Source organism: Monomorium pharaonis, chromosome 7 (assembly GCF_013373865.1).
Source record: "Monomorium pharaonis isolate MP-MQ-018 chromosome 7, ASM1337386v2, whole genome shotgun sequence".
Classification (NCBI taxonomy): Eukaryota; Metazoa; Arthropoda; class Insecta; order Hymenoptera; family Formicidae; genus Monomorium; species Monomorium pharaonis.
This window is the reverse complement of record NC_050473.1, coordinates 368,328-390,124: the sequence shown is the minus strand read 5'-3', so window position 1 is coordinate 390,124 and position 21,797 is coordinate 368,328. Positions and strand designations below refer to the sequence as shown.

At 44.5% G+C, this 21,797-nt stretch overlaps 1 protein-coding gene across 1 annotated transcript in view; it reads left to right on the top strand.

Annotated features, from left to right (window-relative positions):
* LOC105830881 overlaps window positions 1–21,285 on the top strand; it is a 144,043-nt gene extending 122,758 nt beyond the window's left edge. Inside the window, exons 14-31 of the mRNA XM_036290295.1 lie at window positions 260–420; window positions 3,712–3,824; window positions 9,793–10,002; window positions 11,178–11,270; window positions 11,626–11,868; window positions 13,163–13,243; window positions 13,662–13,811; window positions 14,377–14,397; window positions 14,550–14,817; window positions 15,235–15,621; window positions 15,783–15,947; window positions 16,028–16,221; window positions 16,835–17,065; window positions 17,758–18,267; window positions 18,473–18,655; window positions 18,845–18,947; window positions 19,030–19,164; window positions 19,979–21,285. Coding sequence (XP_036146188.1) covers window positions 260–420; window positions 3,712–3,824; window positions 9,793–10,002; window positions 11,178–11,270; window positions 11,626–11,868; window positions 13,163–13,243; window positions 13,662–13,811; window positions 14,377–14,397; window positions 14,550–14,817; window positions 15,235–15,621; window positions 15,783–15,947; window positions 16,028–16,221; window positions 16,835–17,065; window positions 17,758–18,267; window positions 18,473–18,655; window positions 18,845–18,947; window positions 19,030–19,164; window positions 19,979–20,091 — 3,361 coding nt within the window. The 3' untranslated portion in view covers window positions 20,092–21,285. The remainder of the gene's footprint in view (window positions 1–259; window positions 421–3,711; window positions 3,825–9,792; window positions 10,003–11,177; window positions 11,271–11,625; window positions 11,869–13,162; window positions 13,244–13,661; window positions 13,812–14,376; window positions 14,398–14,549; window positions 14,818–15,234; window positions 15,622–15,782; window positions 15,948–16,027; window positions 16,222–16,834; window positions 17,066–17,757; window positions 18,268–18,472; window positions 18,656–18,844; window positions 18,948–19,029; window positions 19,165–19,978) is intronic.
* The last annotated feature ends 512 nt before the right edge of the window (window positions 21,286–21,797 follow it).

The window sequence follows — 21,797 nt, the reverse complement described above, 5'->3', positions numbered from 1 at the left end:
CATCAGTGGTCCATCTGGTTTTAGTTTCGATTCCTGCCATCTCTGGAAAATGTTTCCAACCACTCGACTACTTTGGGAATCCCCGGGGGATTCAATATCTTTTTCGGGGTGGCGTCGTATTTCCTTTCGTGCTCTCGACTTAAACTTTCTCTCTCTCTCTCTCGCAGTTTCTTTCCGCATTAGGTCGTTTTACGGCGCCGTTCCACGAGCGCGACCTTCCACGAAGCCTCGGCCCACTGACCTGCTCGTCAAATTTCAGGGTTAGCGGTAACGACTTGAGGGACCTGAGGTTAGCATCGCCGGGGGGCGGTCATTCCACTCAGCGATTGATCAGCCCGATCGGACATCTGCGGGTCACCTCGTTGAACGACCATCGCGTCTCCAGTCCCAGCGACAGCGAGATACGCGTGCACAGTCCAAGTAAGTTGTTTTTTTCATCCTTCGCGCTTATATTTTATCGAGCTGCCCGATACTTCCAACGCGGCTTCCAACTTTTCGATGAGCTGACCTCCCCCCCCTCCGTGGCAATGGCGGCCGGAGCGCCGACGGCTACTCCGGCTTTATGAAAGAACTCGAACTTTCGCCTCGAACTCGAAGTTAAGGCGCAATTAATATATTGTTGGTCGTAATACGAATCGCCTTCGCGACGGCAAGTTTGGCGGTCGGGGAAAAAAGAATTACGACGTCGACCGGATTTACCGTAATAACGTCTCCGAGTTAGAGCGCCCGTATCGACTTTCCTGTAGAAAGCGGCGCAAGGGAGCAAACGCTAATTAATAACGCCGACAAAGACAATGCCAAAGGCACACAACGTCCGCCTTGTTTATAAAATGATCCTTCAACGTGCAAGGCACATCGCGCTGTACGGAATTAACGGCCAGCTAGGCGCGCTAATTAATCGGATTTTTTTTTTCAAAATATTCGCGACAAATTTCAACAATATAATAAAACTTCCCGAACTTAATTCCGCAATTTGCGGCATGCAACGAAAACGAGAACTTTACGATTATTCCAAGTCTTTTTAATTGTTCGAAAAAATAATATTCCTTATATTCGACGCGAAATTAGCAAAAAAAGATATTACACTAAGAAAAAAATGTGATATTTATGATCATAATTGTATAGTAAAATAATTATAATTAAGAATATTATTTTATAGTACAATTTACTATATTAAAATCTCCATTTTGGTTATGACAATCATCTCATAAGATCAATTATGTTTATGAGAACTTTAATATAATTTAAACAATCTATAATTTATATTGTTGAATAATGATAGTTGGAAAAATATCGTTGAATCCAAAAATGATTACAAATTATAGTAATATGACCGCACAAATTATTCTCTCTTGGTGTAAAAAAAAAAAAATAATAATTTTCCTTCACTTTATTATATTGGACAACATAATACATTCGTATCATATTGTATATTCGTGACATATCGCTACGGCGAATCTCTGCCTCTAATATTCGAAGCTGCCAGCCTCGTCCGGAACATTTGGCCGAAGTTACGCCGAGTGATGAACGGTGAGCCTCGCTCGACGGACGAGCGATTAATACCCGCGAGATTAAGCGGCGATTTAACGTCTGCTCTGAATCGCGAGATTGCCGAACCCCACCGCCGTCTGAAAGGCGCATAAATTCAGGTCGAGAGAATTTCAGCCGGCGCCCGGGGTTAATTATCCGAGGATCCGCGGCGGCGGCGGCGACGGCGGGGGTGTCCTGGTAAGGCTTGTGTGCAAACTGTCTAATGCACAACGCGGAATAATGGAAATCTCGCCCGTGTGCATCCGCGTGCACGCCCCCCGCCTGACTACGCAAAGGTATACGCATGATCGATATCAGAAGCCTCGGATTAATTCAATCGTGAAGATTATACGCGATATCGTCGCGATTGTGAACGTTACTGCGGCGACCGTAATGGTAAAGGAAATCGTAGCTGCACCTTATTCCTTTCGAATTAGAAAAAGGAACTGATAGAAGGATACGTGATATCTCCGACTATGATTGCACGGTAAAATAATTATAGTCACATCGGGAAAAATATCTGAGGTGAGATTAACTAGAATTCTGATGAATGATCGTGTAACGTTAATCTCACCGGATATTTTTCTCAGTGCAGGAATATCATTTTTATAACAACTATTACGATAATATTTGGAATAATAACCGCATACTTGCAGTGCTGCCAGCTATGAGAAAATTGTACAATAGATTATTCAATTTTAAAATACAGCATTATTAATATTATATAGCAATAATTGCTATAAAAAGGATATTCCTGACTATTTTACTATGCAATTACAAACTGTAAAAAATTTTTGTAAAACAACTATAATAGTGTAGGGTAATTTTGAGACCCACTGTAATAGTTGTAAATTTTTATGTAATTTTGTATATAAATTTTGCAATAATTTCTTAATTTGCTTTTTACACTCGTGTATACACTGTAAACAAATTTATTACAAATTAAATTATTTTTACTTGTATACTGCAAAATTATAGACAAGAGGAAATTTACAACTATTATAGTTGGTCTCAAAATTACTCACGTTATAGTTGTAATTTTACAATAATTTTTTACAGTGCAGTTACAAATACAACACATTTTTCTATCGGTGTAACGATGCGAATATTTCCGGAGTGATTTGACGACTTCCGCCAATTCCCTTTCTTCCCCGTGATCGCGATACACTCGGAGAATCGAATTTGAGCGATCGTAACGCTAAGAAAATTGGCAGAAAGTTGCAGTTTTATTGGAAGCACGTGAATATACTTCTGGCAGGTATCGTCGAATTCGAAAAGGAATGGAGGAAGCGCGCCGCAATCTAAATACCACGGTCCACCAAGAATTCTCTTCTCCGTGCAATCCGATTGTGTCTGTATAGGTACAATAGCCGCGCAATTTTCTGCGTCAGACGGAAGTCCGTGCTTCCCCGTTTTACGACGCGTCTAACGGTCGCAGCTGCGGAACATTTCTGTAGGCATTTGAATATCCTATGCAGAGCGTCCCAGATCCATTATCGTTCAGTCCAGCCGCAGACAGTGGAGTTTGAATAAATATGCTAATGCCTCGGTCTCGATACATCTTTCAAAGATATTTAAAAAAAAAAAAAAAAAGCAGCGAGCGAAACTGAATTTACAATTAAGCCGGAAAAAAAAAGGGACAGAAATTAATGTAGAATTTAATCGCTGAAATTCAGTATCAAAAAATCGTCAACTTGTCGCAATTAAATTCTCCGCTGAGAAAAAGTTCTCCGGAGAAAGTCTGCAGCCGCGGAAGGGGGGGGGGGAAAGGAGGAAATTAGGAAAGGGGGAGGAGATCCGTGGCTGAAAAAACGGTAACGGTCCGCGACACTGGCGCGTCGTTCCAACGGATGTAAAATAGCGCGGCGAGAGGAAGTAGCCGCGGCGCTTTGAGGCGCAAATGCAAAACGACCGTGCCATTGCACGTGATTAAGGAGAAAGTCAATCCGCTCGCTCGCTATTGCGGGAATTTTTCTCGCCGTCGTCGGCTCAGCAAAAAGCTGAAGCGGAAGGAACGACGAAAGGGAAAAAATCCTCGGCGGGGGAATATCAGTCGATATTCCGAATAGTTCCGGCCCCCCCGTGGTATCCTTTCGCTCGTTACGACACCTCCCAGAAATAACGCGACTTCCTCTTACACGAGGCTTTCTCTCGCGTAACCTCTTCCTTTCTGCTCCGCAGGCGAGAGAAAAATGATCAGCCCGATCGGCAGGGAGGTCGACCGCGGCGGGGGTCAGAGGCAAGGCCAGCAGCGAGCACGAGCGGCGGACTGCAGCGAGCTGCTGCACAAAAGGGTAAGTCGCGGAGACGAAAGTCGCGGAGAGACGGGGGTGAGTCCTCACCTTTTAACGCGAACGCGCGGCCCTTCGATCCCGATTGGCATGGCAGAGCATGATGGATGATGAAGAGACAAAGAGAGAGAGAGAGAGAGAGGAAATTCGCGCGTCGTCCATTCGCGGGGGGTTCATCGATCGTGCGACGTGAGTCGTGAATTAACCACGCTGTTGTCGCGGTGGCCGGTCACGGGAAATTTATGACCGGAGGACGATTTGCAAACGCGCGCGCGCGTAAAAGTGTCACCTGTATCACAACCTGCAACCGGCGAAGTCTCTCTTCCGCGAGCGATTGACGACGACGACGACTCGGTACCGCGGTGTATCATGGTGTAACATTCTCGCAAATTGCTTGCGGTTTGTTTACGAGCGTTTACCAAGTATACTCGCTCGGTCCGCTCGCTCTCTCTCGCTAATCTTTCGACTCGTAAAAACAAAATTGCGCGTATGTATAAGCGCGGTAGCGCGTTTTCTCCAGGCGAGCTCTCGCGAGTTTATCGTCCGCGCGAAGAGGCGGGAAGCGACGATTCGGAAAATCCTCGTTATTATTTTTTACAATGTTGACCGGGATCGAGTTATCGCGCCGGGAGATCGGATTACGAGAGGAACGAGACGGCGAGATTCTCAACGTGGATGTTGCACGATCGACGGTCTCTATAGTTTCGCCGCTTCTACATCTGCAATTGGTTTCGTTGTCTTTGTCATGCAAAAACACACACACACACACACACGTTGTCCGTTTTGTCGACGCGGTGTAGCCCTGCATATTATCATCGCAGCATGTAAATTCCATTAGCTCAATTAATTAAAATGTTGCCCCGAGAGAGAGAGAGAGAGAGAGAGAGAGAGAGACCGACACCTTCGCATGTTTTACGCATCGTGATGCGAACGGGTTTGATAACGTTTGCATTTACGGTGTTTCGCGCGCAATAAACGCGAAGCGAACCGTTTTCATCGACACTTTCGCGAGACTTTTCAAAGCGGAAAGCAAAGCGACGAATTGCCGATCGAATTTTTCATTATTTATGAACGGAATTATATTGATCCGCTTAGCGGAAAATGAAACAGGTTGTCATTGTCGTTTCGTTATTACGTACACGAACCTTCTGAGAGAAATGCGTTTGGTATTTGTGACTGTACAATTGCATGGCGAAATAATTATGGTCGGGTGCTCTGTTTTAAGTTATTACTGTTGTCACTGCTACAATAATGTTAATGATAATGACCCTATTTACGGTTTTATAAACTGCAAAAATTTATTATAAATTGTTATAATATACATTTTAATTTTAAAAATTATTTTTTTTTTACATTTGCTTACTATTTACATAATAATAAACTAATAGGTGAAACTTGCGCGATTAAAACTATACAGTTGGTATCGAACATACGACTAGAAATTATAGTTAAACTATGGTGATTGCAATCATTTTCCTTTGCCTCGGTAGATCGTGATAAAAAAATGAATAAACGGGACAAATAAAGCCACAGGTATTCTACTCCGAGAAAACCGAGCGGAATTCCGACGAAGAATTCCCCTTTCGTTTAGGCTTGCGGTGAAACAGCCGCGCTGAAGCAACGAACGGATCTAATGGGGCCGCACGAGATTGTGCCCTGCATCTTTGATTCCTCAAGTCCGCTCCTTCAGTATGCGTGAGCGTGCGGCGTCGTAAAATTCTAAGCGCGGCTCTCGAGGAGTTTACAAGTTTGCGCTACAAACAATCCTGCTGGACGGCATTCTTCGGGATTTCGCGGTCTCTTCCCGCCGGTCCGAGCTGCCGGACGGATTTTTCGGCTCCCGCGAATTCGGACGGAGGGACCCATCGCGTTTTCTTAACGCGAGCTTATCTCGCGAGCGCGCGCGGCTCGTGGAGAAGAAGGCAAGAAAATAACGACCCGAGTGTCGTCGTCCTGGCGCCATTACGTACAATGGAGGTACGGTGAAGGGCAGCGAGAGGATCAGGACGAAAGGGGAGAGAGGTGGGGGATAGGAGGGGAAGTGAACGCGACCGGAGGGAAAGGGAGAGAAAGGAGAGGCGAGAAGAACGACGTAGAGAGAGAAAGAGAGAGAGACGGCGTAGAAAAAGGAGGACCGAGAAGCACGGGGGTCCAGGGTCGATCCCTGCATACGGTCAGCACCGGTCAGCAAGGGCACCGTGCCAAGGAACTGCAGACGGGTCTTAAGCTCCGTGCACAATGGATCCCGCGCCGCCTGCGCGTGACGCCATTCACCGTAGGAGAACAGCGCGCTCTCTCTCTCTCTCATTCTCTTTCTCTCCCTGATTAGAACACGTTACGCGGAATTTGCGAAGCGCAGAACGCAGGTGCGACGCGGTGGCCGAGAGAAAACTGAGCCGTCGAAACCGTTGAATTCCCACCTGTAATACCTCTCCCGTTTTTTTAACAGCAGCTCGCCTCGTCGTCGGACAGTACGGACGAGAGAACGGCACCTTCGATTTGCGTCTTGTAACTCGAGTCGGCCGCCACGGCTCGCGAATCGTATTACGAGAACACGAGGTTCGCGAGGGAAAACATCGTTTCTTCCCCAATCGGTGCGATCGAACCGTCGCGATAACCGCGAAAGCCATCTTGCCGCGGTAAGCCGACACCTCAACCGCACCGTCGTCCTAACCGAGGTGGAAGCCAAGACAAGGGGGAGGACTCGCGAGAGAGGAGGACGAGGCAGCAGCACTCCGGACCCTTGCCGGCGAAGCGTACGCGCGTGTGGTCGAGGGACGATCGTGTGGCGCGCGGGGCCCTTCGGGGGCAAAAGGTACAAAACGGCCGGGCACCGGGCGAACCGGGCAAGGCGGCGATGCGCACACTATGCAGCCTGTCGGTCGACCGGCCGGTCGGCGAACAGGCTAGCCAGTCCATCCGCCGAAGCTCCGACCGACGCTCGGCGGGCGCCATAACGCGTCGCCCTACTCGCGCTCGAAAATCTCTGTCGTTTTCTGTTCGAACCGAGGCGTCGCTCGGGGACGTCAACCTCCGCGAGGGAGAGAGAGCCTACGAGAACCCCCGAGGGTAAGAGGAGGACGGAAGGGGTTCCTTCAGTTCTGGATTCTGGATCGAGTAACTCCGTTGGTCGAGATACTTTCCGTTTTAGAGTTAAACACACTTAGAGTAGCGGGAGAGTGAAGATTGGAAGGCAGCCCCGGAGACCTTTCGTCGAACCTGCGTCGGAGACACGTTTAGTGGATTAACGCGGATTAATCCGGCGGGGTGGAAGGAGGGGGAGGGGGAAAGCGCGCGGATCTCTCCGTTAAACTTGAGGACGCGACGCTTTGTTTGCGCACTTTCGAGGAAGTGAAATGGATTCACGCTTTCGCGTCTCAACGGTGCACAAAAAAAAAAAAAAAAAAAAAGAACGAGTATCTTCTGTCGCCTGTTAACACGCGTTAACGGACGCGTTACGTTTTGGATTTATTTACACGGGGGGGGGGGGAAGAAAACGGAGGAAAAAATTTTATCGTAAAAATCGACCGGCGATGGAACGCGGCGAAACTGAAAGCTCACTGGCTCGTCGCGAAAACTGCCGCGTGTTCAACGAGCAATTGTCCTTGGCGGTGCACGATGAGCAAGCGATGCATAAAGCGTTTGCCTTTCCCTTCCTCGCGACGCGTCGCATATACGTTGACGTTACTCCGGCACGCGCGGCCGAAGGATTCAGGACTCGGGCGAGCGAGGGAATGCCCCGGCGAATACAGATTGCGTATCTCGCGAGGAGCTGCACGTTAAAACGGAGGAAGAGGAGAAGCGAATACTTTTGGTTTTCGCACGAGGGAAGAGAATCGCCGCGGCGATCCAACGGCGATCGCCTCCTCGAATTTCATTCGCCCCGTTCGATGGAATCCGCGCTTCGCTCTCCTCGCCGCAACGCTACGTGCGTCGAACCTCACGGCGTGACCCGTATCTGTTTTGCGCTCGTCCGTGTCGATGTGTCTATGGGAATTTGTTTTTACCGCCGCCACTCCCGGCGAGGAGAGGCCTCGTATTAGAAAATTGGAAAGTAATAGAAAACCGTACCGGGGCGCGCCCTCCGGTTCTCGTTTCCTTCGCTTTTCTACGACCTTTCGGAAATTTCTCGGCCGGTTTGCCCGAAGCTTTTTAAAATTATACGAATGTTATGGGGGAAACACTGCCGGCCGAACTGGTTATTCCTAAAACGCCGCGAGATGTAAATGAGAGAGAGAGAGAGAGAGAGAGAGAGAGATAATATCGTTTCGCACGGATTCTTGCACTTTCGTACTCCGAGCGACGCGAAATTTTAAGAGCGGACGGGGAAACTTTACGCAGAGAGAAATAAATCCTAGATTTCATTTCACCGGCAGAATTATAATATCGGCGCGTTGAATGCTGTTTGAATGTTGCAAAATGCGGGTAAACACTCGGCTGAAATAATACGGGCAACATGGTTCTTTCGTAAATTGATAGCGCGCCACTTATTATTGTTCGTTCTCCCGGTGTCTCGCGCGCGCGCGGCGCAAATGTTAAACAAATTACTTTTCGATAGCCGTTGTTATTTCAGCAATTGTTTGCGCCGCGTTCCACTTTACCGTTGCGTCGCGGCAACCTTCCGTCGTCGTGTGTTACGCGCCGGCGAGGTCGACGGGCGAGGTGTATATCCGCCTCTCTCGCTTCGCCTCTCAAGCTTCACCGCAAATCCAACCGTAAAAGCCACTAAAACGTAGCGGTTTTGGTACACGGCGGCGACGAATGCAAAATGGCAGACGCGGGGAGATCGGCTAAGCGGTAATCCCCTCCCCCCTTCCTCGTTCTATTCGCTCTTGGCTCTCTCTCTCTATTTCTCTTTCTCTCTTTTGTCGAGAAATTCTAACAGTTAAAAAGTTCGCGTAACAATCTCGCAGGCGCAACTGCGACTGAATTTCGATACGGCTAAACGGACCGCCTAATTCGGCCGATGTGGCTCGCCGCATTCTCCATTTCCGGAATTCGTTTCCGGCTAGTTTCCACACTGAGAGAAAAATGTGTACCATTTGCCACTGTGATTGCATAGTAAAATAATTATAAATCAGGAATATCATTTTTATGGTAATTATTATAATAATCATATGCTTATAGTGATTGTTTTATAGTACTTGCTATATTAAAATCCCCATTTTGGTTGTGGCAACCGTATCACAATATTATTACAATATTATAGTTGTAGGAACTTTAACGTAGTTTATACAAACTATAATTCGAGTGAACAACTATAAAATTATGGTTGATAAAAAATGACTATATAAATTATAGTGATATGATTACTGCAATTATTTCTTTCTCTCGGTGCACTACTCGTTTTATCATCTCAGGATCCCTAAAACCAAATTAATCGCATTTGCATACATATTCTTATTATACTGTCACGATAGTTTATTGGTAGGCAAGGAAAGAGCAACACATAAAAGAAATATGCCTAAAACAAAAAGTTACTGCATATTCTGAAAGATCTCACTGAATCGGCCGATTTAGAATATATAGCTATAACATTTCGCTGCCGCAGCATCGGCGTTACAGCTGTGAGATGCCGACGGTAATTTAACTCGCGCTGTCGATGATAATGTTTTCTCCTCTCCCATGCCAATCAGATCCATCGCATGCCCGGTGCGCTCCGTGTATTTAATTGCAAGACTAATCCCCGTCGCTTTTGTAGCTCTCTCTAATGACAATGAAGAAAAAAAGAAAGAGACACCGTAAGCCTCGTCCTCTCATTTCTCCGGGACGGGCGAAAACTCGCGCGCACTTTCCTCGAGCAATACCCCGCGGTCCCGTAATGTTAGCTAAGTCCCGTGTGTGTGTATATATATATATATATATATGTGTGTGTGTGTTGTGTGTGTGTGTGTTGTGTGTCACAGCTCGATTACCCTGCTGCGTTGTGTTTGCGTGTGTCGTGCTAACGGACGATTGCATGCCTCGACAGAGTAACGCCAGCTCCCTGCGAGCGGATGTCGGGGGCAGGCTGATGGCGCAGGCTGCTGGCGCATCCGGGCATCCGCTGATGCGCGTCTCCGCGGGCGAGCTCCTCGGCAGGACCCACGAGGAACTGGTGCTGCTGCTGATCCAGCTGCGACGACAGAACGCGACGGTCCTCAAGGCGATGGAGACGTGCCACATGGAGATCGAGGCGCAGGTCCGATGAGAGAGAAAGAGAGAAAGAGAGAGAGAGAGAGAAATGCCTTTGCATGCGATCTCACGTTAAGCTTTTCGCACAGTAATTAGATGATCCACGGACGGTGGCGGCGACTGCCGTTGGTCCGTTAGGGCCGCGCAAACCGGAACCCGTCTGGAGGATGACGGGGGGGGACACGTCGTACATACGGAGGCCCTCCTCGAGCTCGAGGGTCCGGCGGCGCTTTTAACGAGTCGCTTTAATAATCGAGAGAAAGAGAGGAAGCGCGCTTTTTGACAGACGGCCGTGCGCGTCGAGTTTCGACGAGATCTTTCAGGATGTGTTAGAGTAGATCGATGTTGCCAGTAGATAGACGCACGCAGATTGCGAATCCACGTGACGATGATGCAGTATGAGCGATCGAGCGGTCGTTTCATCGCCGGCGACGTACACGTTACGCTCGCGCGCGAATAACGGATCGGACGAAGCGTATTCGACTGCGCTTCACGGACTTTTCGCGATCCGCAAAGTGCAGTTGACTGCTGCAGGTCAAACGCGACACATTTCCCCGGTAGTAGCACGAAAAACTTTGGCGCAATATTGGGAAGTAATATAATGCATGTGGACGCTTCGCATTGGTTCAATATTGGTTCATTCAATTTTCCACACTGGACGTTAATTGCATCCTAAATCGGAACCAATATTTTACCAAGATTGACGTTGGGAAAACATTGATCAATGCACTCCTAATTTAACCAATGTTCAGCCAATATTGGCCAAATACGTTGTGCTACTAGGGTTCGGCTCTTTCATGTCCTACGTTTAACGAAATACGCCCGGTTCGGAGATTCGCGAGATCTAAATCGCGTGATCGTTGAAACACATCGTCAAACGGCTGTTGTGCAGAGCCGAATGTAGGACACGTAGATGAATATACACCTGCGTGATCTCGTGACGTTCGCGAGATTCGAGGAGAAAGTCAACAAGTCGAACTTAGGGTCGCCTTTCTACGCAGATATGTGTCCGTTGCATTGTTGTCCGGCTTGCGCTGTATGTCACGGAGTAAACGTGGAATAGCTTTTTAACGCGCGAGAAACGCGAATGCCGTTGTTTGTTCGTTGGCACGCGGAGAGAATAAAGGAACTTCTGATATAGCAGCGTGATAAACGTGTCGTGTATTCTGTTTGCGTCCGCAGGCTAGACTGGCGGATCTCGACACGCCGAGACGATTAGAAAATTTTCAAAAACTCGAGGACCTCAAGAGGCACCTGATGGATCTCGAGAAGCAGGTTAGAAACGCATATCTCACCGGAATTTATCTCAAATTACTTGCGCAAATGCAAAAATGATGGATTCGGTAATCAGTAGATTTTAGATTAAAGGGTGACAGCTTAACCCTTTGAAAATTCGAGAGAATTTAATGCGAAAGTTCAAAAGGTTAACTCGAGAGATTATAATTTTGTTAGATTTCTTTTTTTCAAATATCTCCACGTTGCAATTTTTCAAATCTCGTAATATTTAACAATTTAAAGTTAAAATATTGATTTAATTAATGTTGATTTCTTAAGCATTATTAAATATTAATATACACTTGTGTAAGAAATGTTAAGTTTATTTACGTTTGACTTCCCGCCCCTCAAAAAGTACGAGAAGAGCAAGCCTCTTGTGAACCTCGTGGACAACATGGTGAAGCTGGGATCTTTGTATAATCGTAACACTGCCAACGGGACCGGCAGCGTTTCCGGTTCTCGCCACGACCTGATGCACGAGAACGCGAGGGATCATCGCGACCGTCTGGAATTTAACCAAAGGGTGCAGGAGCAACGACTGCTGGCCGAGGAGCGCAGGGATTGGGACAGACTCAGTCCCGATCATGGACAGTTACAGGTGATTCATCTAATTATCGCGTCGCGAAAGAGCTGGCGGATTTAATTTATGCGGATGTACACGCGACGGAAATAATTAACCAATTAAGATTCTTAGGCAATCCTTACTTTCGCAGCGTTAGAATTGTCATCTCGGGAAGGGAAAAAAATGCGTTAATTAAAAGCGTGCGATATTACAAACGGTACGTCCCGATTGTTAAAATGTATGTCCTCGCTTTCTCAATTCTCAGTCAGATGTCGTCCGTGAGGTACGTTTTATTCGTTCCAATTTCTGTGTCTCTTACGTCCCTTTCCTATTATTACATTCTTTTCACGATATAATACTCCGTGCTAAGAAAGCGTGAGGCGCATCGGACAGTGGAAGTCTCCTTGACCAATGAAAGCAATTCCTGATCTCTCGCGTGCTATAATACCGAACGACATCCGCGCGGTAGACAGGTTGTAAAAGGCCGATCGGAAAAAGGGTACGTGCAAAAATTAAGAACTACCCTCGCACAAGCACGAGAGAGGGTCCGAACTCAGACGGCACTTACGACCTCTCGTAAATTCTGTGAAGAGCTCACTTTGCCGAGGGATATACTTTCTGGACAAGTCAAGTCCCTACGGACAGTGTCCACTTAGTATCTTACGTCTCGTTTCCTTCTTATTATCCGTTCGAGTACTCGAGAATTTTCGATAATTGCGCACGTTGTTCGCGGGTCAATGCTGAAAATGTAATTTCGACTAATAAAATTAACCGTGCAATTTTGCAAATGCATTCTCTCGTTCCCATGCGTGGCAAACGAGAAATAGAAATTAATAAAAAGGATAATTAAAAATTATTTTCTTTTAATTTCCGGTAATATTTAATTTGATTAATTAATCTCGTTGGCTTCAAAGGGCTTTAAAATAATTGCTAATTATGCAGGAGAATGTGATAACTATTGCAATAAATTAAAATTACGTGTCAATAAAGATTATTATAATACGCTTGTTAATACAACATGGTTATTATAATATTATTATAGTCTGGAATATAATTTTGTCGGAAATAATAATATTGTCGAAGTGAAATTGCCCCTTTGATTAACGCGGTGAACATTTTTCGCGCTAGTCGCGAAAGGAAACTCGTTTACGGACAGAAATGGAGACCGGCGGTGAGAAAACAGAGATTCCGGAACGTTGTTCTAGAATTAACGATGGCGGATCTCCCTTTTCCTCCGGAGATCCGCGCCAGTTGAAATGCTAGAGCTTGTCCTTTGAACAGCGAAACTTGAAGGTTGCGAAGTTCACCCGATATCCTTTCTGTGTCGCAGGCCAAAGTGCAGCAGCTCTACAAACTCGATCGACTGCTCCAGGAGGAATCCGGCACGCTGCACAGTCTCCAGCAAGACAAGGTTGGTATTAACGTAATAGCAGTTACTCGGGGATGAGGCTTTTAAGCCGCTTTCGGAAAATTACGAGTATTCAAAAAAAAAAAATATATACAACGGTCCTTCGTCAAATTAACGGGAAATTTCCCCGTGTTTCTTCCGAAAAGAGGAAATTTATTCTGCAAGGAACGATTTATCTGCGAGGAACGATTCTATCGGGCTTGATTTTAACTCCGAAGAGTGGAAATTCGTAATTCGATCCACCGAAAGCGTCCCGATATCCCGCAGCTTAGAGGAGAGAGCCGGTCTCGTTATTTTCAACGGAGCTCAAAACGAACGTTGTAACAATAAACTGCGAAATGACAACGAGCTGTCCTTAATCCCCGAGATATAGAAATCTACTGTATCACATTACACGGCTGGTCGCACTTAATGCCCGCAGGAAATACTCGAGAAGGCTCTGGGCGGGCTGCGGCACAAGCTGCAGGGTAGCAGGAGCAATCTGGCCGAGGCGGAGCGGTATCGGAAGCAGCAGCTCCTGCTGGAGCGCGAGCTGAGCAGAGTGCGGATACTGCTCGCTCATAACTCGAAGGTAGATAATTTGGAGCAATTGCGACAACCCGCGCGCGCGACGGGGGCCGTTAACACGCGCTTTTCCGCCCCTCCCGGGGAGGGATCGACGGACCCTCCCTCCCCCTCCCTCCCGCGAAGGCGCGCGTATATCCATTATTAAAATCGACTGCGGGCTGATTGGCAGAAAAACAAGTAAATTGCGCGTCAATCGGAATTTCAAAATGCGAATAATTACCGCTCGTTTATTCTTCGCACGTTTCTTTTTTTCTGTTTAATGCGTCGCGAGACCTAATGAATAATGCAAAGCGCGCCTCTCACCGTTGCCGATGTTGTTCCGCTAATAGGAGGATTTTTCGACGATTCGGAGTTACACACTCGTTTGTCAATGAATATTTGATTGACGTATGCCCCGGTCATTTCAGCGCGCTTTTATTAAGTTTACCTTTTGTTCATTCTTCATCCTTTGCAAACCTGATTCGCGATATCGCAAAGGTAACAGTAGCACGGGAGAATTAAAAAAAAAACTGACGGGAGAGTGGATCGCATTACGTGTCGCAATTAAAGTCTCGATTCACTGTTTCCAGGTAAAACCGGTATTCTTCCAGGTAAATTGCATTATTCACAACATTAATACCATACAGTTTCCGTCGTTCGCCGTTTAGTTTAGCCATTCTCGTCGTACGATTACCGTACCGTAAAGCGCGTTGTCGTGCGCTCCCGTTCCTGATAGGAATCCCCGCGATTCTCCCGCTTTCAGAAACTCGAGGAAACGGTGGCCGAGAACGCGAGGCTGGAGCAAGATCTGGTGGTGCTGAGGCAAAAGGTGCAAGCGTCGAGAAGATACGCCGGAAACGTCACGAGGGACACCCCGAGCACGACCGCGCCGCTGGAAGCGGAATTGCGACGAGTGCAACAACTCGTCGGCGATCTACAGAGACAGAGGAAGGAGCTGAGCATTCAAGTTCGTCAACTGACGGAGAAATCTCACAGTTTGGTCCAGCAAATTCGCCCGCAGCCACCGCACGGTGAGTCCAACGGTATAAAGGTGCCCGAAAATTTCGACGCTCAAGGGCCACATTCCGGTGGCTCACTATGCATCACTCAACATTTCTATTCTGTCGACAGTTAATTGTTTACCAAATATTAATCCTAAAGTGCTATTTATATTTCTCTGTTAATGTCATTCGCAAAATTCGTAATTGATATTTCCTTCAGATCTTTTTCCACTTTTAAGTTACAAGGTCCTAGATTAACTTAAGTTATTATTTTTCGAAAATTGAATAAACCCTGAATTTATTTAAAAAAAATCTTACTGAAACGCCCGAGAGAAAATTTATACCCACGGTAGAACTTTTTTAGAATTATACTTAATAGAATTAATATCGCGATGCGTGGAAAAAGGGAAACGACGTGCTTATAAAAGATATGCTTTTTCCACTTAGCTCCCCAGGTGCACCACTCGAAGAAACGAACGCAAAACTCCTGGCTGGAGACCGACCTAGATTCCGGGATAACCCTGGACCACGGTTTGGATTCCCCGTCGAGCCCGTCTCTGTCCATCTCACCTCCGAACAAGCATAACGATAGCTCTTATCAGCGATACGGGTCTCCCACGTACAAGGACTTATCCCCCTTGAGTCGCTCGCATAATCAGCAGCAGTCCTTCGTGCAATCCTCACAGAATCACATATCGGCGCTCTCGCCGCAGCTGCGCGAGCAGATTCAGCAGCACCAATTGAAGCAACAATTATTGAAAGATCAAATGCAGGGCAAGGGTAGCGCGATTCAAGTGGCGCCTCTGTACGTTAACACGGATTCGAGGGTGGCAGGTAATATTTTTGTTGGAATTAAACGAATTCGTCCCGTCATATCGATATTAACTGACACTCGCGAGCATTTATGCGTATAAATATAAATAAGAGAATAGCAATTAGCGTTAATAAGATAATTCTGATATTGATGTATATTGATTTGTACTTTTAAACGCAAGGCGAATATATCACCGACACGAGCAAGCACAATGGAAGCGTGTTAAATGGCACATCAAACCCCGCTCCGGAATACATCCCGCCGCCGCCCCCGCCACCCCCGTTGAGCGAGGAGGCATTGTTGCTGAACGATAATTATAGACAAAACGAGGACAACAAATTCGCCGGTAAGTCGTCCTATCCGCTGCGGAAACATTAAGCCTGACACACGGTCGGGAAAATCTCATTCTCTCCTTCGCCTTCGCAGGATTAATGCACGGCCGCGAGAAGCAGGAGATTAAAACGGTGCGCATAGTGAAACGCGAATCGGAGAGGCGGCAAAGGGACCGCGGCGACAGGACCGGCGGCAGTGTCGGGGTTCCCATGACGAACGGCCTCCAAGCACCGGGCGGCGCGAAGAGGCTGTGCGACGACGACTTCGGAGGCTCCCAAAAATTCGAGGTGGGACCGCTTTGAAAGATATTTGTTCTACTGCGAAGAAAAGCAATTACTCAATTCACCCTTTTCCTTCTAATAAAGTAATAAGTAACGGTTATCTTCAATAAAGAATGTTTTCTTGATAATTGTCTTAAAATATACTTATCACAAATTTTAGAGAAACTCATTACCGTATATTTAAAGAAAGAATTCATTACTTTCTCGAAGAACATTATGAAATTGAATTGTAGAAAAGTAATAAATAAATTGAATTTTTACTTTGATTTAATACTTTTAGTTGAAGTAATATTTTAAATGAATTTGTTACTTATAACGATCTTACAATAGATTTGCGGATATATAAATTTATAAATTATTTAAAATAAGCGATACTTATTTCATTCATGAAGTTTATTTTAAGTTAATTTTATTCGTTTCTTTACAAACATAACCGTTACTTTAAAAAACCTAAAAAAAATTAGAAACTGTTTTACTTAGTATAAGAATAAATTTTCTGTGTGCATCTGCTTGATTTTTTTCATAAATAATTAAATCTAATGAAAAATATATCGGACGAAAATATCTGTTTTTTTTTTATCGACTCGTGACTAACACAGATTTTCTTTTTAACATCTAGAAAGCTCAGCTTGGCAGGGTGGTGGAGGAATCGCCGATCGTACACGCGCAGAGCACAGTTCAGCTATCCGAGCTCGACGACGTTCAGTTTCAACGGAGCATGTCTCTGCCACGTGGCTTCGGCGGGCAGAAGCAGCACTCCGGGACGCACTACGGGCCCGTGGTGCCTCCGCCGCGAAGCGACAGCATGCACGCCCTGAAGAGCATGATAGCGCGTCGACATAAGATCAGGGTGAGTCATCCCCTCAATGACTTTGACAACCTTAAGATCGATTGTTCCAATTTGTTGGGAAGCTCTTCACCCGACAGGTATCTTCCTATCATCTTCATTTATTTAGAAAGAAAGATAAAGATAGACACACATGTTTACTTGACAGATAAAAGTTTACCAAGAAGATGGAACAATCAATTTTTTAACATAAAGTTCCAGGTCATCTCGTACAGAAAAGTCTTACTTCCATACATTTTATATATATATACATACTACAGAGAGAATTTTCTCTTAAAATTTACCCTGAAAATCTGCTAACTGTGGGATAATGTGTGATCTCGATTTTATTATACTTTTTAATAAAATTTACTATACTTTTACTATAAATTTTACTAAAGGTATAATGAATTTTACTACACTTTTAGTAAATTTTACTAAAAAGTATAATAAAATTCCTGGAGGTCACACATTCTCCCACAATTACCAAATTTTGAGGGCAAATTTTAAAAGAAAATTCTCTCCGTGTAGAAAATAATATTAGAAAAAAACATTTTTTTACTAATATATTAATAGAAAAATATTTCTTTTTCTAATACTATGGATTTTAATATTGCATTCTACCCCAAGCATCCCGCCGTCTCGCGCGCCCGTTTTTTTTGTTAATCCCGTTCGATCCCGGAATTTTACATTTTTTTTTGACGCTCCCATCGCAGTTCGAAAGTCACGACGGCAGCTCCGACAGCACTCTGTCGCCGTACACGGATAGCCCTACGTCCAGCTCTCACGTGCCGATGAGTTCGCCCAACTACTCCATCGCTTCGTCGTACAGCCCGTGCCAGAGCCAGAATTATCCGGCGCAAGCGGCGGTGGCGGCGGTTGCCGCGCAGCCTCACTATCCCAACTACTCGCTCGGACAGTACAGGCAATACGAGAAAATCGGCACTCTCGCGGGTGCCATGAGCCCCGAATTAACATCGCCGACTAACGTCGGCATTCATGAGAGGCCGGTCGCCGCGGCGACGACGGCGAACGCGAACCAGTCCGAGTCGCCGCAATTGTCACCGGTATTTAAGAGCGAGGCCGCCAAACAGATTATCAAAGAGATGACGGAGAAGAGGGTGGAGGGACCGAGACGAAGGCAGATCCCTCGCGAGAAAAGGCGGCACTACACCGTGTCTAGTAGCAAACCGGTGCTCGATCTAGAGGATACTTTCTCGAAGATGGTATTTTTTGTTTCATTCAATTTCTGTTCTCTCTTTTCTCTCATTTCTCCCTGTCTTGGTCTGCCTATATCTCACTTTGTCTACTTCCTGCCACTCGATTCGTCGCTTCGCCGTGCCGTGCTGTTGCCGGCCGCGGCGGTTTTCTAAAAAAAAAAAATCCTGATCTTGGACTCGTACGTTACGGAAATATTTTGATCATTTCCAGGGTATGGGGAGAGCCAGAGACGACCTGGACATGGAAAGAGCGCTCAGACCTAGAATAAACGCTCCTGACGTAGTGCGATCGACGTTAAGTCACAAGGAATTGAAATACAATGAGAGCACTATTGATCAACTGTTGGGCACGCCCAATAAGATTGTTATTCCTGAGCGATATATTCCTGAGCAGGTATTTATAACTTGTAATCGTTAATTTCTTTAAATTTTATGAAGATGTTCTGATTTTGCAATGTAACAACTAATGAAAATCGAAAAAAATATTTTACTGGAAATTTATATACGAGATTATATTTAATTTTTATAATTTTTCTCTTTAATGTAAAAAAAAGTAAATTAAACTGTATGTATTATTTTTCAGACGCCAGAATTGACAGCGGAAGAACAAGAGCAACGCTTAAAGAAGGCGGAAGCGATTAGAAAAATGCTCTCGGAAACCACTGTGACTGCACCGGAAAAAGGTGGTACGCAATATTTTCCTTAATTAATCTAATATTAATGCTAATGACTGTAAAAATATTTTTATAAATACGGTCGTGGTTTCAGACGATGATTCTAACGTAGAACAATCGGATACTTTGAAACGCAAAGTAGTGGAAGAAAAGAGGCAGAGGAATCATATTCTTCAACTTAATCAAATATTGGCAAAGCAAGTGATGGAGAAAAGTAAAATGGTAGCGGGTACGTGTCGATAATTTTAAATGCGATCTCTGCATGATCGTGATCGTTTATAATACGTACAGCTATGGCAGCATGCTCGTTTCGTATAGCTTTCAGAAAGCTGAGGAACGTACTTCTGTGCCAACGACCGATGCAGTTTTCAAGTTTTTTTTTATATCGCCGTTCAGTGATTTTTGTTCTATCGCTTACAGAAGCGTTTCGCGACGTTTTCACTGTTTATTCGATTTGAGCAATTTACATTATATTGTGCATTTACGTTCACGTGATCTTTTCACAGATACGAACACGCATGCACTTATCTCAGTTATGTGCTATTCTTATGATTTTATTAATAGCTTTCATTCTCAAGACAGCGAATATAATTTCGTCTTAGGGAGTTTGGATTGTTGTTTGGATTGTTGTTTTGTGCTTGTGTGTAGGTAACCAGGCACACTGACTGACATGCTTACTCCATCTCTCCTTATAGGACACGCACGTCACATTATCATTTTCAGGTTTGTTTTTAAATCTTTTTTTTTCGTTCTTTTTTTCTTTCTTCTATTTTTCTTCCCTAATCAAGCTAAGCCAATTCAGTCGCAATGTTCTGTTGACGTATGTTTATTGAAATAGGATAACTATTGCAAACGACAAATAATTCACATGAAATAGTCGAGATAAATGATAAAAAATATGCAAAATGTACCAAAATTTATTTAAAAAATAGTAAAAGAGTTAAGGATAGCAAGACTTCAATTTCAATAAACGTACTGATTTGTAATGTTAATATTTATAATATTAATTAGTAATTTATGAATGCTGTCTCGTTCATCAACAGTAAAAGCCTTAGCAACGCTTCCTCTGAAAACTGAGTCGAGCTTAGACGATGAGGATCTCTCGCCCGTGGCTTCTTTACCACTTTATCAGCAAAGAGAGAACTTTTACTCCTAAACGTCGTTCCAGGGACATGAACACAAAACTGCCAATACAAAGAAAGAAACAAAAAAGAAGAACCAAGGAAAAACGAGAAACGAGATAAATCCTCTTCTCCGACGAATAATTAGGAAACGCGCGCAAGTTCGTGCAACAGAAAAAGTGCTTTTTATCTGCACACTGATTATGTTGTACATAATCATTGACTAAATAACACAATAAGTAGCTGTCGTTATTCGTTAACGATAAGAGCTCGTAACGTACACACGAAGAAGCGCACGCGACACATCACGGCGTGACATAAAGGATCGTCAATGTATTATCAAACCGAGCTCGTCTTTTCCAATTGGGCGTTAAATCGAGCGACACATCACGACACTTACTGTCATTTTTTACCGACCCTGGCGTCCCCGGCGTAAAGTAACGAGCGTTGAAGAATCGCGGACGGGCGCCAATACGCGATCTTTATCCGCGCGAGCGAATCTAACGCGCTTCCGGGCGATACGTTCCGGCTTTGGAAAAACCTTTTACCGCGCCTTTTCGCAGATCGAAAGTTCTTTTTCGAAAGTTTTCAAATTGTACCGCGTATATTTCTAAGCACAAGAGACTGTAAAACCTATTCGACTGAGAATCTGGTTTGGATACCGTTCTGATGTCCTCTCCCGTTTTACGTACAATCATTTTCACGAACTTTTATATGCCGACGATATCTTGCGAGAACGACGAAATCTTGTGTACCCTCACCGAAGTCTACGGGTGAGGTAGTACTATTAGATTTAACGGCGCGGCAGGCTCTTCATTTTAGCGAGGACAAACGAACGTACGTGTTTGTCGTAACGCGTCGACACAGGAGAGAAGAAGGTCGTTACAATTATTTGAAAAAAAAAAAAAAAAAAAAAAAAAACACGCTAAAATATCGAGCCTCCGAGATTTTATTCGCCAAACTTGACGACAAAAGCGAGCACGAGGTTTTAATTCGTGTAAACTAGATTGTAAGGAATACGCACGATGCATACGCTTCTGAAGCGCCCGTTGCTATTAGCGTTATATATACACGATTTTTCACGGGCCATTGTAATATGGCATTTTAATGTTTAGAACAACTGTCACACAGTCATAAGGGAAGAGTGCCAAATTCCTATTATTACACGAGCGATTGAATAATCGTCAATTAAGAGAATCGCCGTGTCGATGCAGGATACGCATTTACTATGATAAAAATCGCGAGAAATACAATCGTATTTCGATATCTTGTATTAATATCTTGTATTAAATTTAATTCGACTTGATCTTACCGATATTTTAAGTCGAACTTAATGTTGAGGTATTTTTATTTCGTTATTTAATATTATTGTTGTGTATCCCTCCGGCACCAAGATGCAATTTTAACACAGTCTTAAATATGTGTATAATATATTATTTAAACATCTTTATTGTTATAATATACATAATATTATAATTTATTATCATATAATATGTAACATTATTCTATGATGATGTAATATATTATGTATTACATATCATTATATATATATAATACATATTATAATATATATTATTGTATTAAATATCATATTATGTATATTATATCATATGCTATTTAATATGCATATATCATATACTGAAAGTTAGATGTGATTCGTAAGCGAGCGCACTGATTTGTTACATTGAAAGTCTCGTACATCTACGTACAACGTAAGCATCACAGGTCTATGTAGAAAGCA